Source organism: Phyllobates terribilis, unplaced genomic scaffold (assembly GCF_046119375.1).
Source record: "Phyllobates terribilis strain yellow unplaced genomic scaffold, ASM4611937v1 Scaffold_2__4_contigs__length_985480577, whole genome shotgun sequence".
Classification (NCBI taxonomy): Eukaryota; Metazoa; Chordata; class Amphibia; order Anura; family Dendrobatidae; genus Phyllobates; species Phyllobates terribilis.
Window position 1 is genome coordinate 645,294,887 of NW_027362762.1, and position 19,069 is coordinate 645,313,955.

The 19,069-nt window shown below is 41.8% G+C and overlaps 1 protein-coding gene across 1 annotated transcript in view; it reads left to right on the forward strand.

Annotated features, from left to right (window-relative positions):
• PAFAH2 (platelet activating factor acetylhydrolase 2) overlaps positions 1–1,830 on the forward strand; it is a 57,600-nt gene extending 55,770 nt beyond the window's left edge. The window contains exon 10 of the mRNA XM_073666666.1: positions 1,584–1,830. Within this exon, the coding sequence (XP_073522767.1) occupies positions 1,584–1,681 (98 nt within the window). The 3' untranslated portion in view covers positions 1,682–1,830. The remainder of the gene's footprint in view (positions 1–1,583) is intronic.
• Positions 1,831–19,069: the final 17,239 nt, after the last annotated feature.

Sequence of the window (19,069 nt, forward strand, 5' to 3'; positions counted from 1 at the left end):
GAAGAAACCTTACTGATGCAGTATAACTACCTTGTGACTGTTATTGTGCTCAGTCCTGCCATGGCGTATGTCCTATGACATGAAGTCTTCCACAACCTCACCATTGTAGCAGAGTTTGGATGTTCCTCAGTCAGTTTTAAGTCTCCTACACAGCTGTTTTTGTTTCAGTTAATGACTGCGTTTCAACCAACTGTATCAGAGCAAGGTAGGACAGGATTAAGTCCTAGCTCTGCAGGATTTGATTAGATGCACCTGCCTAGCTTTTTACTAGAACCAGGGCCTGTGCTCACTAGGTGTGTCAGTCTTCTGGATGAAGCCGAGTCGAGTGTGCTGCTGGTGTGTGACGAGCCAAAATTTGAGCTGTAGCTGGGAGAGAGACATGTCAGCGTCTTTCTTTGAATGGAGACGGCATGGGTCAGCTAGGAAAGCTGAGCAGTTTGTGTGGTGGAGTCACAGAGAACCGAGTGGAAACTGCAGTGTGTTTAGTGTGAACTGTGCCCGGAGTTGAATACTTTTGTTTGGCGCTGGAAACTGCTGGAGCTCGGGCTGAAGGGGATACTGAGACTGGTAGGATTGTGTCTCATCTGTGTATGAAGTTTGATCCACAAAAGGACTGTAATCTGTTCTGGTGAGCCCGCACTAACATATGTGCCCTGCTAAGTAGTGAACTGTTTATTTACTTTGGTACCTTTGTGCCCAAAAGAGGCTGTTATTTGTTTTGAATCCCTTGGAGTTTTATGAAAGCCATAAAACTGAACCTGTTTGGACCAAACCTCACTGCCTGTGTGAACACTACCTAATGTTTACCTGAGAGCATGAATCCCTACACAACAAGTGATGATCATTATCACCTGTTTAGTTATAATTGGTTACTCATACAACTGACTATGATTCTTCAAAATCCCTGACTTTGTACAAGTGGACCTAGCATAAGTCAAGACAAGTGGTCTCACCAAATATTCATTTGATTTACATTTGTGTTTCATTCCATTTGTATTTTGTTAATTGATGAAAATAAACTATTAACACTTCTATTCTATTTTTTTAAAGCATTCTTACTTTGTAGCATTTTTTTCCGACACCTGCAAAAATCTTTTTCGTTGTACTGTACATAAAAAAAGAAAAAACTGAGTAAAACAAGTGAAATGATCACCGGGTAAGTGTTCTCCTTATAAACACAGCGGCATATAACTATGACTGCACTTACAGATTTTGATTGCACCTGTTAGCCAAAACATTTTCTAACATTTCTGTGCTGTTTTGACTGATAGGAGAATGGATCTGCCCGTTTAATTTGCTGCCTTTATATAGAGCTGACTATTTATGTAACATATCTTCTTTAACATTGCATGACTAATGTAACCTGAAAGTACAAGCAATGTAAATTATCCATAACATAGGATGCTAAAAATAATTGTCATTTTTTTGTATAGTTTGTTTTAAGTTTGTGTTTTATTATTATTGCCAGTACCCTCACACAGCCTCTAGGGGCATCTTTGCTATGTGGTACACTCTATTGTTCTTGCTTGCACTGTCATGCTTCTCTGTCATTTACATTTGATGTTTATGTTTCTTTTTGTCAGATCTGGCAATATATGATCCAAAGGTGGAAGACCTTAGGGAAGTGATCGAAGCTCAAGTCATTTGTGGATTTCCTTTAAGAAACGATAGTAAACTATGATCTTAGCATAAGATGGACATCTTTCTTTAAGACTTCTACTAAGTCGACCGGCGCCTGGAGCCTGACAGAAACACTAATAGAATGGGGCTTTGTTAAGCCATTCAGAGGCCTTTGTGTTGTAGTAAATAAAGCAGCACTGTTGTTGGAAATATGGCATGGTTATTTTGTACAATGTTGCTTGGTCAGTGTCATACAAGAGGCTGCTGGATGCACTCACGCTGCAGTCATTGCCTTGACAGTTACACGCTCTGCAGAGGACACGCTGCCTGTAATGTGCATGTGCCAAACATAGAACATCATCAATTGTGAACCAGTCTTATGTAACAACTGAAAGGGATAAAAGGAGTTCAGGCTGAAGAACGTTCATGTCATTTCTTCCCTGAAAAATATCCTTAAACTACTGTATGTACAATTTTAATGATGCTCAGTATCATGTGTATACTACTATGTGAGCTCATCCTCCAACAGGGTTGGTGGAATCAAATTCACTGGCTTACATTTAAATATTCAAAACCGGGTAATTTTTTTCATTTATAATCTACAGTATTATGCAATCACATGCAACATGCAAAATATGCACACACACTTACATACTGTATGTATATATATATATATATATATATATATATATATATATATATACAGTACAGACCAAAAGTTTGGACACACCTTATCATTTAAAGATTTTTCTGTATTTTCATGACTTTGAAAATTGTACATTCACACTGAAGGCATCAAAACTATGAATTAACACATGTGGAATTATATACTTAAAAAAGTGTGAAACAACAGAAAATATGTCTTATATTCTAGGTGCTTCAAAGTAGCCACATTTTGCTTTGATGACTGCTTTGCACACTCTTGGCATTCTCTTGATGAGTTTCAAGAGATAGTCACCGGAACTGGTCTTCCAACAATCTTGAAGGAGTTCCCAGAGATGCTTAGCACTTGTTGGCCATTTTGCCTTCACTCTGCGGTCCAGCTCACCCCAAACCATCTCGATTGGGTTCAGGTCTGGTGACTGTGGAGGCCATGTCATCTGGCGTAGCACCCCATCACTCTCCTTCTTGGTCAAATAGCCCTTACACAGCCTGGAGGTGTGTTTGGGGTCATTGTCCTGTTGAAAAATAAATGATGAGCTTCAAGAGGTAGTCACCGGAAATGGTTTTCCCTTCACAGGTGTGCCCTGTCAGGTTTAATAAGTGGGATTTCTTGCCTTATAAATGGGGTTGGGACCATCAGTTGTGTTGTGCAGAAGTCAGGTGGATACACAGCTGATAGGCCTACTGAATAGACTGTTAGAATTTGTATTATGGCAAGAAAAAAGGAGCTAAGTAAAGAAAAACGAGTGGACATCATTACTTTAAGAAATGAAGGTCAGTCAGTCCGAAAAATTGGGCAAACTTTGAATGTGTCCCCAAGTGCAGTTGCAAAAACCATCAAGTGCTACAAAGAAACTGGTTCACATGAGGACCGCCCCAGGAAAGGAAGACCAAGGGTCATCTCTGCTTCTGAGGATACGTTTATCCGAGTCACCAGCCTCAGAAATCGCAGGTTAACAGCAGCTCTGATTACAGACCAGGTCAATGCCACACAGAGTTCTAGCAGCAGACACATCTCTACAACAATTGTTAAGAGGAGACTTTGTGCAGCAGGCCTTCATGGTAAAATAGCTGCTAGGAAACCACTGCTAAGGACAGGCAACAAGCAGAAGAGACTTGTTTGGGCTAAAGAACACAATGAATGGACATTAGACCAGTGGAAATCTGTGCTTTGGTCTGAAGAGCCCAAATTTGAGATCTTTGGTTCCAACCACCGTGTCTTTGTGCAACGCAGAAAGGTGAACGGATGGACTCTACATGCCTGGTTCCCACCGTGAAGCATGGAGGAGGAGGTGTGATGGTGTGGGGGTGCTTTGCTGGTGACACTGTTGGGGATTTATTCAAAATTGAAGGCATACTGAACCAGCATGGTTACCACAGCATCTTGCAGCGGCATGCTATTCCATCCGGTTTGCATTTAGTTGGACCATCATTTATTTTTCAACAGGACAATGACCCCAAACACACCTCCAGGCTGTGTAAGGGCTATTTGACCAAGAAGGAGAGTGATGGGATGCTACGCCAGATGACCTGGCCTCCACAGTCACCAGACCTGAACCCAATCGAGATGGTTTGGGGTGAGCTGGACCGCAGAGTGAAGGCAAAATGGCCAACAAGTGCAAAGCATCTCTGGGAACTCCTTTAAGATTGTTGGAAGACCATTTCCGGTGACTACCTCTTGAAGCTCATCAAGGGAATGCCAAGAGTGTGCAAAGCAGTCATCAAAGCAAAAGGTGGCTACTTTGAAGAACCTGGGATATAAGACATATTTTCAGTTGTTTCATAGTCATGAAAATACAGAAAAATCTTTAAATGAGAAGGTGTGTCCAAACTTTTGGTCTGTACTGTATATATATATATATATATATATAATATATATAAAGCTGAATGTGTGTGTGTGTATGTATGTCCGGGATTGGCATCTGCACCGTCGCAGCTACAGCCACAAAATGTTGCACAGTCACACATCTGGACCCCAAGAGCGTCATAGGCTATGTTGTGAGGCGAAATTTTAACGCCGCGCATTCCAATTCACCAAACAATTTTGCCCCTATCTACATAATGGGGAAAAAGTGAAAGGAAAAGTGTTGGAGGCAAATTGACAGCTGCCACATGTGAACAAGGGAGAATTAAAGAATGAGAGCGATGGCGCCAAAGAGTATATACCGTACAGTTGCTAAGGTGGGGCCCCGACATGGGATACTCATACTCACCAAACACGGGGATATGAACACACACACAATGCGCCACACACTACCACATGCTTGAACACATATACCACCCTCAGCACACACAAAACTCATCTCACAAAGATTTATCAGGCTGCCAATAGCAACTAATCACAGCTCAGCTTCTATTTTGCTACAGTTAATTAATCTGAGCTGTGATTGGTTAATATAGGCAATAATGGACATTCTCAGTATAACAAAGCTTGTGTAAGGTAATAAGATGTCAGTTAGGGTGTGTTGGTGGAAAGGCTGATGTCAGTCAGATTACTTCTATGTGAGAGGATATAGAAACTGCCAGTTACAGACTATTTTTACCACAATAATGCCTCATAAGAAAAGGAATTTCATGGCACAAATGTCAGCTGATGCGAAAAGCAAAGCTGCATTACGGGCCAATGAAAAATGTGAAGACCGAGAAACAAGGCTGACACACATGAGAACAGCAGCAGCTTCCTCAAGAACCAATGAACTTTCTGAGGAGAGGGAAGCGAGGCTTGCAGACATGAAAACAAGAGCTGCTTCCTCAAGAGCCAATGAACTTTCTGAGGACAGGGAAGCGAGGCTTGCAGATATGAAAACAAGAGCTGCTCCCTCCTGGGCCGATGAACTTTCTGAGGAGAGGGAAGCGAGGCTTGCAGACATGAAAACAAGAGCTGCTTCCTCAAGAGCCAATGAGCTTTCTGAGGAGAGGGAAGCGAGGCTTGCAGACATGAAAACAAGAGCTGCCTCCTCAAGGGCCAATGAACTTTCTGAGGAGAGGGAAGCGAGGCTTGCAGACAAGAGAACAAGAACTGCTTCCTCAAGAGCCAATGAACTTTCTGAGGAGAGGGAAGCGAGGCTTGCAGATAAGAGAAGAGCTGCTTCCTCAAGGGCCAATGAGTCATCTCAGCAGAGAGAAGGCCGACTTGCCACTAAGAGAATTGCTATTTCTTTCACCAGGGCACAGGAAATGGTTGGAGATTTGAAACATACTGCCTTTTGTTACCAGTCAGACATAAACTATCAGGATAATCCAAAAGTTCAGATAGGAAAAATGGATGTGATCTGCATGTACTGCAGTGCCCTGAAATGGAAAGATGAACCGCCAGGTTTATGCTGTGCAAATGGCAAGATAAAACTTCCACCTCTCCTGTCACCACTAGATCCCCTAAAGTCTCTGATGACAGGTACCAGTACAATATCAAAGCATTTGTTGGACAACATTATGAAGTACAACTCCTGCTTCCAAATGACATCATTTGGTGCAACAAAAGAAATGTTTACAACAGGATTTATGCCGACATTTTAAGTTCAAGGACAGGTTTACCACTCAATTGGCTCACTGCTTCCATTACAAGGAGAAGAACCTCAATTTCTTCAACTCTTCTTTATGGGAAATGCAGAAGCAGAGGCTCAGCGGAGATGCTCTTTAATTCCTAACACTCGCCTTGATATTGTCACTATTTTGCAGCGTTCCTTCACTCCAACAATCTATATGTTCAACTTTTCAAGACTGCACTTGAATGCATGCCTAATGACGATTACAAGGTTGTCATTCGAGCTGGCAGAACACCACAAGGTGAACATCAGCGACGTTTCAATGCTCCCACATTTGATGAGGTAGCCATCTTGATTCTAGGTAATGATTTTCAAAGCCGTGACATGATGCTCTGCAATAGCCATCCTGTCCCTGCCAAAAGATGATTGGATATCACTTTGGAATACCTCAGACAGATCCTACAACAGGCAACCCTTCAGGAAAAAAGTGTCTGCCATGGACTTCTATGCCTATAGGATCATGACAAGATTTGCAGAGGAAAATGCAAACACCTCTTCCACCAATTTATTGTTGACATGTATGCAAAGATTGAGAGTAAACGTCTTTTATATATCCGACTAAATCAAAAGAAGCTCAGGGCAGAGGAATATATTCACCTTAGAGATGCTGTTGCAAATGATGCTGATCCAAAAGAGTTGTGGAAAATGGTTATTCTTCCATCAACTGTCACTGGAAGCCCACGACACATGCATGAATACACACAGGATGCAATGACTTATGTGAGAAAGTATGGCCGTCCAGATCTTTTCATCACCTTTACTTGCAATCCTGCCTGGGAGGAAATTGGAGGGCACCTGTTGCCGGGCCAAAAATCTGTGTATCGCCATGACCTTATTGCTCGGGTTTTCAAACAGAAACTTTCAAAAATGACTAATCTCATCACAAAATCACATATTTATGGTGAGACGCAGTGCTGGATGCATTCAGTTGAATGGCAAAAAAGAGGCCTTCCTCACGCCCACATCTTGATTTTGCTGAAGCAAAAAATACAGCCTACCGAAATTGACAATATCATCAGTGCCGAATTGCCAGACCCTCAGATTGACCCATTGCTGTTTGACACCATCACAAAAAACATGATCCATGGTTCGTGTGGGAGTCTGAACAAAAATTCTCCCTGTATGATTGATGGCAGGTGTTCAAAGCATTACCCATGATCCCTGATCCAAGAAACCCTAACAGGACAAGATGGATATCCAGTCTACCGAAGAAGAAAGCCAGGGGATGGTGGTTTCATAGCAAAGCTCAAAATGCGTGTTGTATCATCACTCCAAGAGATAGAAATTGACAACAGGTGGGTAGTGCCTTACAACCCTTTGCTCTCAAAAACCTTCCAGGCCCATATAAATGTCGAATCTTGCAACTCTGTGAAATCAATCAAGTATATGTGCAAATATGTCCACAAAGGAAGTGATCAAACAGTTTTTGAACTCCAGAAAAATGGACCTATTATTGATGAAGTGGAGGCATTCCAGATGGGCAGGTACATAAGCAGCAATGTAGCTGTTTGGAGAATACTAGGATTCTCCATTCATGAGCGCTACCCACCAGCTGTGCATCTGAGTGTGCACTTGGAAAATGGACAGAGAATTTACTTTAACCCAGCAAACTTGCAGCAGCAGCTCCTAACACCACCTAAGGCCACCCTCTTGGCATTTTTTGAGCTGTGTCAACAAGACCCTTTTGCAAAAAAAATTCTCTACTGTGATTTACCAAAGTACTACACTTGGAATGCCTCCAGAAAAACACTGGAACGGAGGAAACGGGGGCTTGATATTGAAGGCTTTCCAGGGGTGAAAGCAACTGATACTCTTGGTCGCATCTACACTGTTCATCCGTCAAATGCAGAGTGCTTCTACCTGCGCATGTTACTTCATGTTGTCAAAGGCCCTACATCATTTTCTGACCTGAAGACCGTCGGAGGCCATGTGTGTGAAACATTCAGGGAAGCTTGCCAAAGAAAAGGACTTTTGGAAAATGATGGACACTGGGACATGACCCTCAGTGAAGCAGTAGCCACACAAACCCCAAAGCGACTAAGACACCTCTTTGTTATATTCTAACAACCTGTAGCATTTCAAATCCTCTTGAAATTTGGACAAAGTACAAAACTGATCTCAGTGAGGACATCCTCATGCAGATTAGAAGGGAAAATCCTCAGCAACTCATCAACTTCACTGAGGAAATGTTCAATGAAACTTTAATGTTCCTTGAAGATCAGTGCATAGCAATGTCAGGAAAAGCCTTACAGTTGCTTGGTTTGCCTGCTCCAATAAGAAATCCTGAAGGCATCCAAATGTGTAGGGAGATTTTCCTAGAATAAAACTACAATATTGATGAACTGACAGCATTTGTGTCTCAGAACGAGCCAATATTGGTACCAGATCAAGGGTTGCCTATAACTACATATTATGTTTCAGTGAAACCAACAAAGGTGGGATTGTCTTCCTTGATGCTCCAGGTGGAACAGGAAAGACATTTGTAATCAATTTGCTTCTGGCAAAATTTCGACAACAAAAAAAGATTGCACTTGCAGTGGCATCTTCCGGAATTGCAGCTACACTTTTAAAAGGTGGCAGGACAGCACATTCGACATTCAAACTACCACTTAACCTGTCTCGTAGTGACAGCCCTGTGTGTAATATTGCCAAGGGATCAGGACTGGCCAGATTGCTTCAAAAATGCAGTGCCATCATTTGGGTTGAATGCACCATGTCACACAAAAGGGCTCTGGAAGCAGTGGACAGACTGCTGCAAGACCTGCGTAGCAAAAAATATATCATGGGAGGAGTAGCTGTTGTTTTGGCAGGTGACTTCCGCCAAACACTACCTGTTATTCCAAGATCAACCCCTGCAGACGAACTGAATGCCTGTCTCAAAGCATCGTACCTTTGGAGAAAGGTAAAGAAAATGTCACTGAACACAAACACGAGGGTCTACTTGACAGGTGATGTTTCTGCTGGACTGTTTTTGAGCCAGCTGTTGACTATTGCAGATGGCAAGGAACCAGTAAACTCAACCACTGGACAGATCACCTTCCCAAGCAACTTTTGTTGCATTGTGACTCCATTGAGGAGTTGAAAGCAAAGGTTTTTCCAAACAGTCAACTCCACTTCAAAAATTATGGCTGGCTGTGTAAAAGGGCTATTCTAGCTCCCAAAAATGACAGTGTCAACAAGATAAATCTTCAAATTCTAAATCTCCTTCCAGGTGTGTGCACAACCTACAAGTCAGTGGATACAGTAATAGACCCTGCTCAAGCATTATTTTATCCAACTGAGTTCCTCAATTCCTTGGAGCCACAAGGACTTCCTCCTCACAACCTCTTTCTAAAACCTGGAGCACCTATTCTGCTATTGAGAAATTTGGATCTACCAAAGCTGTGTAATGGAACAAGACTCTTGATTAAGAACAGGATGTGCCACAGGAGAAGATGTTTTCATTCCAACAATTCCTCTCATTCCATCTGATTTGCCTTTTGATTTTAAAGGCCTTCAGTTTCCTGTGCGATTGGCATTTGCTATGTCCATCAACAAGGCTCAGGGACAGTCCTTGAAAGTAGTTGGAATCGATTTACAATCTCCATGCTTTTCTCATGGTCAACTTTATGTGGCCTGTTCAAGAGTTGGAACAGCCAAAAATCTGTTCGTGTTTGCACCTGAAGGAAGAACTAAGATTGTCGTTTATCAAAAGGCTCTCGAATAAGGAGTAGAAGATTACTTCACATTACTTGGCCAATTTAGTTAAATCTGTGTGGAATATCTCTGGTGTTGAAATATATGTCGTGAAATGATTCTATTAGCTTAGTTTTTGCCTTTTAATAATTACATTTCTATCTATTTTTTTTGTGTGTAGAATAAATTTTTGTTAACACATTCTATTTTGCTAACAGCAGTTTTTAACCCGGGCGAAGCCGGGTAGTACAGCTTAGTATATATATATATAATCATACAAAAGAGGAGAAAAATTATTCAGCTCACCCTCCTATCGGCCAGTAATCACAGGAAACATGATGCACAGGAGCACTTGGGAGAGTTAATCCCACAGCAAAGGTTCCAAGTTGGTAGGGAATCCAGCACACATGAGCAGCTAAAATCAATGTTTATTCCAAAATTGTTAAAGATATCTTCATCACTGTATGTTCCATGAAAAGCTTAAGCAAAAGGTCTAGAAGATATGGGATATAACTCCCATGACTTATAAACCTTTTGCATAATATTTTCATGAAATATACAGTGATGAAGATGTTTTTAACAATTTTGGAATGAATATTGATTTTATCTGGTCACGTGTGCTGGATCCCCTACTGTGAAGATCTGAGGTTGTGGGTTGTAATAATAAACCAGGGCAGGTTAACAATGCAACTATTTTTATTCCTTACATTCATTGTCTTACAGCAATTCCGGGTAGATGGTCACAATGCAATGTCCCCAGTTCACAAGATCCAATCCTGGGGCCGATAGTTCCACTGCCCCCGTAGCAGGTAATATCCACTGTCTCCCAACTTTTGGTTGGCAGCTTTTTTTTATCTCCCGCCAGTATAGTCTGTAGTCACAGTCTATGCTCCATACCACGACCGTAGCACATGTCTCCCTCTCCAGCTGGCAACAATAATCTTTAAGATAATTCCTCACATCCAGACGATAGATATCACAATCGTAGAACGTGTATCAAATTCCAGCTGGCAACAACAGTCCTTAAGATAGTTCCTCACATCCATACGATAGATATCACGACTGTAGCACATGTATCAATCTCGAGCCAGCAAGCCATCTCCAATCTCCATAGGCCATCCATAATGGACCTCACCAACAGATCCTCGCCCCTTGGCATCACTGCCCCAACTGCCTCACTAAACATGTGGCTTATTTTTCTCTCTCTCCTGGAATCATCCCCCTGGATGTGCAAAAGTGTTCACCCCCCCCCCCCCCTTAAATATTTGCTTTTAGCTAAAATAATGAAGAGTGTTCCAGAAGCCCAGTCTCCAGTTTGTCTGCAGAATTGTGTATTTAGTGATGTCCCCGGCAGACAGGAACAAAGACACACATGCCCCTACCATATGCAGGACAAAAATGCTAATGTAGACCTTATGTATACATGAGATTCAGCTCAAACGTCTTCTTCTGCTTAGTGTCACTGAATGGAAATTTGATTTGTGAGACTGCCCTCGTCAGTGCAAAGTGTGAGAGGCATCTGACCGGTATCCAAGGGGTAACGTTTCTTCTTGCAGAGTGACATGTTAAGCACCCCGAAATACAGTGTCTGCAAATTGAGATTTTGGTTTTGGTTATTATCCTAAGTAATGTGATAAGGTTTGTTAAAGGGTCGATATTGACTTTTAGGATTGCTACTTCCTATAGGTGGCTCTAGAGTTCTAGTTCTCTTCTTCTCTGAAGAGACAATTTGCATATTTCTCAGAGGAGCATTGCAGCTTAAAAGTCTCCTCACCTTGACATGCGTAACATGTTACTCTCCGGAAAGAGAAACGTTACCCCTTGGATTCCGGTTAGATGCCTCTCACCCAGCCAAACCATATCGCAAATTTTGCACTGATGAGGGGCAGTATCCCGAAACACAATGTCTCCAAATTGAGGTTTTGGTTTTGGCTATTACCCTAAGTCATGTGACAAGGTTTGTTAAAGGGTCGATATTGACTTTTAGGATTGCTACTTCCTATAGGTGGCACTAGAGTTCTAGTTCTCTTTCTCTCTGAAGAGACAATTTGGTAAAAAGCTAAAATACCAAAACTTGTGTCACTGTTCAGGAATTTCTGGACCTAACTGTATGTTTGTAACCACTTGGAGGACACAGTACATATAAAATTCTAATATAAAAAAAAACTTGAAAAAATGTAGTGGTTAAAGCGTTGTGTCACAACATTTTTATTTAAAGGGATTCTGTCACCCCCGAAATGCAAACTGAACTAATTAAACAGTTATGTATGTGACTTATTCCCTATAAAAATCATGTTAACAGTATACATTTCATTGTATTAATTAGTTTGACAACTCTTTATATAACATATGCAAATGAGGGGGCTTTGGTGCACCCTTGGTATGGCCAAGAGCTTGGTGTACCATTACGCCTCCCTAATTTGCATACTGAGCAGTCCTCTTACTCTGATTGATAGCATTCAGTTGGTCAGAGTGAGAATTACCTGAACCATGGTGCTACGCATGCGCACTGACTATGCCAGAGTCAGAGTGGCACACACACAGTACTGTTGCAGGTCCCCTTTTCAACATTGCCTCCTTTCATAGCCCCACTGCTTCTACAACCAGAAATGTAGCAATCAGCTTCAAATGGAAGGAGAGATCAGTTACGTGCTCCTCCTGTCTTCAGTGTACAGTAGACCTTCTCTATGACGCACGTGCTCGACCCCTGCTCAATTAATTGCCTATTGGACTGCCATTGGAGTAGTTTATTGCGCTCAAGTACTGAGCTCTAATGGAGCCTCCTGCCTTCCAGCTCTGATGATAAGCTAATGCTGAACCACGTGTTTGATATAGGTTGTATAGAGTTTCTCTCTCTTTGTAGACTGTGGCTTGTACTGTATTCCTGTGCAAATCAACCGCTGCTAGCTTATGAGTCAAATTAGCCTACTCAGTATACTGCCCATTTTAAGATTCCTCTATGGGGTTACCTCTATTGGGTAAATTGCATCAATTACATGTAAAGCGCCAATACAATTTAAAGAGGGACTATTTGAATTTGGTTAGAAGAATTTCAAGACCTCCTTGGGTCTATTTCTCAGTTGCAATTATATAGTGGAATTCTCCAAAATATCATTGTTTTAAAGGGCGTAAGGGGGCTGTAGGACACTTAGTGGATGGGAGATAAACCTGGAAAAATGCTTTAGCACATATAGGACTAAAAGGGGTTAATTGGCCATGACAGATTGATTATGAGCAGCTGAAAGGCTGCTCACCATATCTCTACCCCTGCCTGTGGTTCACTTTGGAAATTGAGACCAGTTTTTCTCACATATAGCTGTGTTTATGGAGATGTGCCGATCTCCTGGATGTAGTGCCTTTGCTAAAGGAATAAGAAGCCAGATGGACTAACCAGCACTATTGTATGGACTTTTTGCTTTATTTTATACTTTGAGCCAGACAAGAGCTGTATTTGAGTTTTCTGTGATGTGGTTTATGAGGACTGCAATAAACCAGCCGGACTTTTAAATAGACACGGTTCCTGTGATACCTCAGATCACTCCCAAGTGAGTAGCATTGTTACAAGAGGTTGTCCTTTTCTGTACAACTACTTCAATTCAGTGCCCCACATACAATAAAAACAATGTATACTCATCTTCTGCAGCAGCTTCATTACAGCAATATCATTGCTGTTCCCAATGGGTGACATCACATTTTTATGTCACGTGACCGCTGCAGTCAATCTGCGGTCACAGTGTAAGAAATAAAAGAAGCCCATCCTATTGTTTCCTGACAGTCAAGTGGTTCTCTTTTTGGAGGGCATTAGTGTTATGTTGGGAGTGTGTCCAACATGCCATATTCAATTCAGGGGTAATGAGCCTCATTACTCTTGATGATACCAGTCATAGACATATCTGTTAAGTTATAGACTGATTTTTAACTGTAATACCATAGGCAGGCGTAGGAACAAATAATTAGAAGCTAGTTTGGACAGACTGCAGCTGTCAATGCACTACTGTGCAGGACACTATTGCATACAGTACTGGGGAAAAGTTTTAGGTAGATGTTGAAAAATGCTGCAAAGCAGAGTGTGTCCACACAATGTCTTTTTTTTCAAGCAAATTCAGAATGCTTTAAAAAATGTAAGAGTTAATAATTTATTTTTGATTGATTAACAAAATGCAAAGTGAGTGAACAAATGAGAAATCTAAATTAGATCAATATTTGGTGAGACCACCCTTTGTTGTTCCCAACATCTTGGTGCACTAACCACAAATCTGTGTATATTGGCTTGTCCAAATCCTTCTATCATTTCATGTAATCCCACACAGACTCGATTATGTTGAGAATAGGGCTATGTAAGGTCCATATTATCACTTCCAGACTCCTTGTTCTTCTTTATACAGATTAACTGGATGTATGTTTGAGGTGTTTGTCCTACTGCAGAATAAATTAGAAATGTAATCAAACCCCTTCCTGATGATATTGCAAGATAGATAAATATTTGCCTGTATTTCTCATCATTGCAAGAACCATTATGCTGACCAAATTGCCAACTCCATTTGCTGAAATGCAGCCCCAAACTTGCTATGAATCTCCAACATGCTTCACTGTTGTCTACGACACTTATTATTGTACCACTCTCCAGCCTTTTGGAAAACAAAGTTCCCTTTGCTTCAGCCAAATATTTAACATTTTGCACACTAGTTCCAATGATTTCATTCATAGTTCATTTGCTTAATATTGTTTCCATGTTAAAGATATAATTTTTGAACTGCATAAAGACCACTTGTGGCCAGACTTCACTGAACAGTAAATGGTTGTATCTGGGCCCCACTGGTTGCTGCCAGTTGTGAGCTGATGGAACTGCTGGACATTTTCTGATTTTGAAGGAAAGTAAGACACCTCTTTCATCTGCTGCACTAAGTTTCCTTAGTCAACGACTGTCTATAGAGTCCTCAACATTTCTCATTTCTAGGTGTCCTCAATGCTGAGAAAAGGCAGACACTTATTTATCATTAAATGCCATCTGGAAGGTATCTAATTGGCACCAAATGTATTCTGCAGCAGGGCACGACAACGACCCCAAACATAAAGCCAATGTCATGAAGAACTATTTTCTGCATAAAGAAGAACAAAGAGTCCTAAAAGTGATAATATTGCCACCACAGACACCTGATTTCAAAATCATCGCATCTATGTGGGAATACATGAAGTGACAGAAAGATTTGCGCAAGCCTCATCCACAGAAGACCTATGGTTAGTTCTCTAAGATGTTTGGAACAACTTTCCTGCCAAGTTCCTTTACAGGCACACATTTGTACATAATTCAATACCATCAGGAAGGCATCTGATCTAATTTTGTCAGCTGTTTCATGTTTGTGTACCCTCGAGAGTATGTTTCACATCAGTAATTAAGTCTATCTGTATAAAACACAGTGTGCAGCCAGATGTGTGACTGGCATTGCTATGCAGTGGCAGCAGCAGAAGCTGCATAGTAAAGAATTAGGGTGGAGCAAGCTAGGGGGTGTTTCGCACTGTTGAGATAGCCATGGGAGCCCAGGCAGCAGCATTATGATGAAGCACTATAAGACACAGTAGGCAGGCATCCAGGAGATGTATCATTGTGAAGTGGAAGCTGCAGAAGCCACACGGTAGACAATTAGAATGAAGCAGGCAAGGAGATGTCTGGCAGAGTAGGGCCAGAAACAGCAACCCCAACAGTATAAAGTATGATGCCAATAAAAGTGCCCCCCAAACACAGTATGATACCCCCATGGTGCATTCCTCCACATTAGCCTCCACATGCACAGTATAATGACCCTATTGTACCCCACTTTAACTCCAAAGGCAAAGTATGGTGACCCCAACACAGTATGATCCCCCAACTGTGACTCCCACAAAGCCCTCCATACAGTATAATGGCCCGCACTAGCCCTCCAAACAGTATGATGGACCCCACACAAACCTTCACATCGTATAATTGCTTTCATACAATATAATGGCCCCCCCACATAGCCCTCAAAATATTATAATGGCCCCACAAAGCCTTCCATATAGTATAATACGCCACTCATAATCCTCCATATAGAATAATGCGCCCCACATAATCCTCCATATAGTATAATGAACTTCCCATGGTCCACCTTAGAATATAATGCATTCCTCATAGTCCTCCACACAGTATATTACACACCCCATAGGGTAAAATGCAGCCCCCATATAGTATAATGCACCCCACAGTCCTGCAGTATTATGGGCACCACATACTCACTGATTTTAAAATACTGTATATTTTAAATAAGCCGACCCAAGTATAATTCGAGGCCCCTAATTTTCTCACAAAAAACTGGGAAAACGTATTGACTCGAGTATAAGCCTTGGGTGGGAAATGCAGCAGCTTCTGGTAAATTTCCCCATCCTGGTATGTATGGCACCCCTCATCCCCCAATCCTGGTACGTATGGCACCCATCATCCCCCAATGCTGGTAATTATGGCACCCCTAATCCCCCAATCCTGGTACATATGGCACCCCTCATCCTCCAATCCTGGTACGCATGACACTCCTCATCCCCCAATCCTGGTACGCATGACACCCCTCATCACCCAATCCTGGTATGCATGGCCCCCTTACCCCCTTCAATCCTGGTATGCATGGCCCCCTCATACCCTCAATCTTGGTATGTATGAGCCTCCTTATCCTCCCCAATCCTGGTGTGCATGGGCCTCCTCATTCTCCAATCCTGGTATGCATGGCCTCCTCATCCTCCAATCCTGGTATGTGTGGCCCCCTCATCCCCCAATCCTGGTATGCATGGCCCCCTCATCCCCCAATCCTGGTATGTATGGCACCCCTCATCCCCCAATCCTGGTATGCATGGCCTCCTCATCCCCAATCCTGGTATGTATGGCCTCATCATCCCCCAAACCTGGTATGTATGGACCCCTCATCCCCCAATCCTGGTATGTATGGCCCCATCACTGCACACATAAAAAAATAAACACTTATACTCACCTTCCTTCCTCACCTCTGTTCCAGCACTGTGTCCTGTTCTGCTGCAGCAGCTCATGTCAGCATCTCACTGCTATGCGCTCTCAGACGCTGATGTGAGCTGCTGCCGGCATATTCACTCCTCTCCACGCCGGGACTATGGGCGTGGAGAAGAGTGAATATGCATTGTCTTTATTAGCGGGCACTGTCAGCAGGAGCCACGGCTCAGCACTCCTCCGTGCCCGCAACTAAAGAGAATGAATATTCATTCATCTCCACGCCCATGGGAGTGGAGAAGAGGGGATATTCATTTCCCTTTAGCAGCGAGCACACATGGTAGCTGCAGCAGCGGCTACTGCGTGTGCACCTCTCCTCCACTCCCGCAACAGTGCACGCTGTAAGGATTCTCCGATGCCAGTGAGACCTAGTGGTTATGTGAATGAAAGTATGCAATTTTTGGTCACAATCCGACTAGATGTGTCTGACCTCACTCAGTTCACTTTTATTGAACAAGACCGTGCACTCTAATCTACATGAGACCAAATGTATGCAAATTACATACTTGCAGTCACATACCTGCCCGCTTCCGGCACCGAAGAATAATAACACACTGCACATAAAGTGACTACAGACTTTAATCCCAAGCTTGGACAACCCCTTCCCTGGCCTCTACAAGAGTTTCCATGGGGCCAGATGACCGACTGGTCCCAATCTGGCTTCTCCAAATGTTTCTATGGGTTCCAGGCGACCGGATGATCCCACCTGGCAACTCCAAACAACATATCCATGGGACCAGGTGACTTCATCATCCAAACCTGGTTTCCCCAAATGTATCCATGGGCTCTCTGATGGTCAATGGAGCAGATCCGTATCTTTCCAGTCAGGGCCTCGTACCCTTAGGCCGGAATCATGTAGAATCCGAATCTGTGTCTCTTTAGGTAAAGCCATGCTTTCAAGCTGATGGTGTAACAGTCTCTGATCATTGATTCTCCTTGTAAAGTCTCTTTCCAATCTATTTCAAATCTCTCTGCTACAGAGGTACATGTGCCTTAAAATAGTTACAGTTGTCCTTTCAAGTACACATTTACAGTTAAGAGGTTAGGGAGGGCATTACTCACAGGGCTCAGATCTCATTGTTTGAGCTAATCAATTTACATAGTTGGTAAAGCAGGGGGCACTTGTAAATAAACTAGCTAGCTTAGTATCATATTCAATTAGCATAATAACAGACATCATTGTCCACAGAACCAAGACAACAATCAGGGTTATACAAATAGTATGACCTTCTTGACCAGCAACAGAAATACACATACATTTACAAGTCAACATAAACACAATAGTGTATTTCTCTAGAAATTCAAGAGAATGCCAAGAGTGTGCAAAGCAGTCATCAAAGCAAAAGGTGGCTACTTTGAAAAACCTAGAATATAAGACATATTTTCAGTTGTTTCACACTTTTTTGTTAATTATATAATTCCACATGTGTTAATTCATAGTTTTGATGCCTTCAGTGTGAATGTACAATTTTCATAGTCATGAAAATACAGAAAAATATTTAAATGAGAAGGTGTGTCCAAACTTTTGGTCTGTACTGTACATGTAAATGAAATCCCCTCTGAGGCGTCTTTTTTCTAAGCTAAACAAGCTCAACTCTTTCAACCTCTCATCATATGAGATGCCTTTCATCCCTTGTAATAATCTTGTTGCCCACCTTTGAACTGACTCTAACTCCTGAATATCCTTTATTAAAATGTGGAGCCCAAAACTAGATCCCATATTCTAGGTGTGGCCTCACCAGTGATTTAAAGAGGGGTAACAATATGATTGGATTGCGGGATTTTATCTCTCTTTTTATACTTCCTAAAATCTTGTTTGCTTTTGCGGCTGCTGCTTGACATTGAGTACTGCTGCTTAGCTTACCTAAATCCTTCTCCTGTTCTGTAGTCCCAAGTATACTCCCATTTAATGTATATGCAGCAATAGGATTTCTCCGTCCTAGGTGCATTACTCTACATTTATCAATATATTTCAACACTACACAACACTAGTGCAGTAGTATAACACAATCCAAGGCATTATGGGGAAACCTGACTAGCCGCGTCTGTCATTATTACCCCGCTTTGTAAGTCTTGAGCGGTGTGTGAAATGGTCTCAGACATCTGTTTGGGGCCGATCTACCGATCTATGTGAATAGTGTACCAAGCTGTTCAAATTTGTGGGGACCTACAGATTTCAGGAAATTCAACTCTGTGTCGATCATTCCCAGATCCAATTGCAAAGTTGATCCAATCATCTCTAGTTGTCACACAAAATATTGATTTGATTAAACTTTTTCTTTTGTTCATTCACTTTTCATTGTGTTAATTGATGATAATAATAATAATAATAATAATAATAAAAATAATAATAATAATAAAAACATTATTACTTCTATTTTGAAAATCATTCTTATTTTGTTGCATTTTTAGAAACCTAACTGTGTAAATCCCTAACTAAAGCATTTGCACAGTACTGTGTATCACTTTAGGGATATGTGATAGCTAGACATTCAAACAGAATTGATATGACATGACCTTACTGAGGATTTGCATGAGT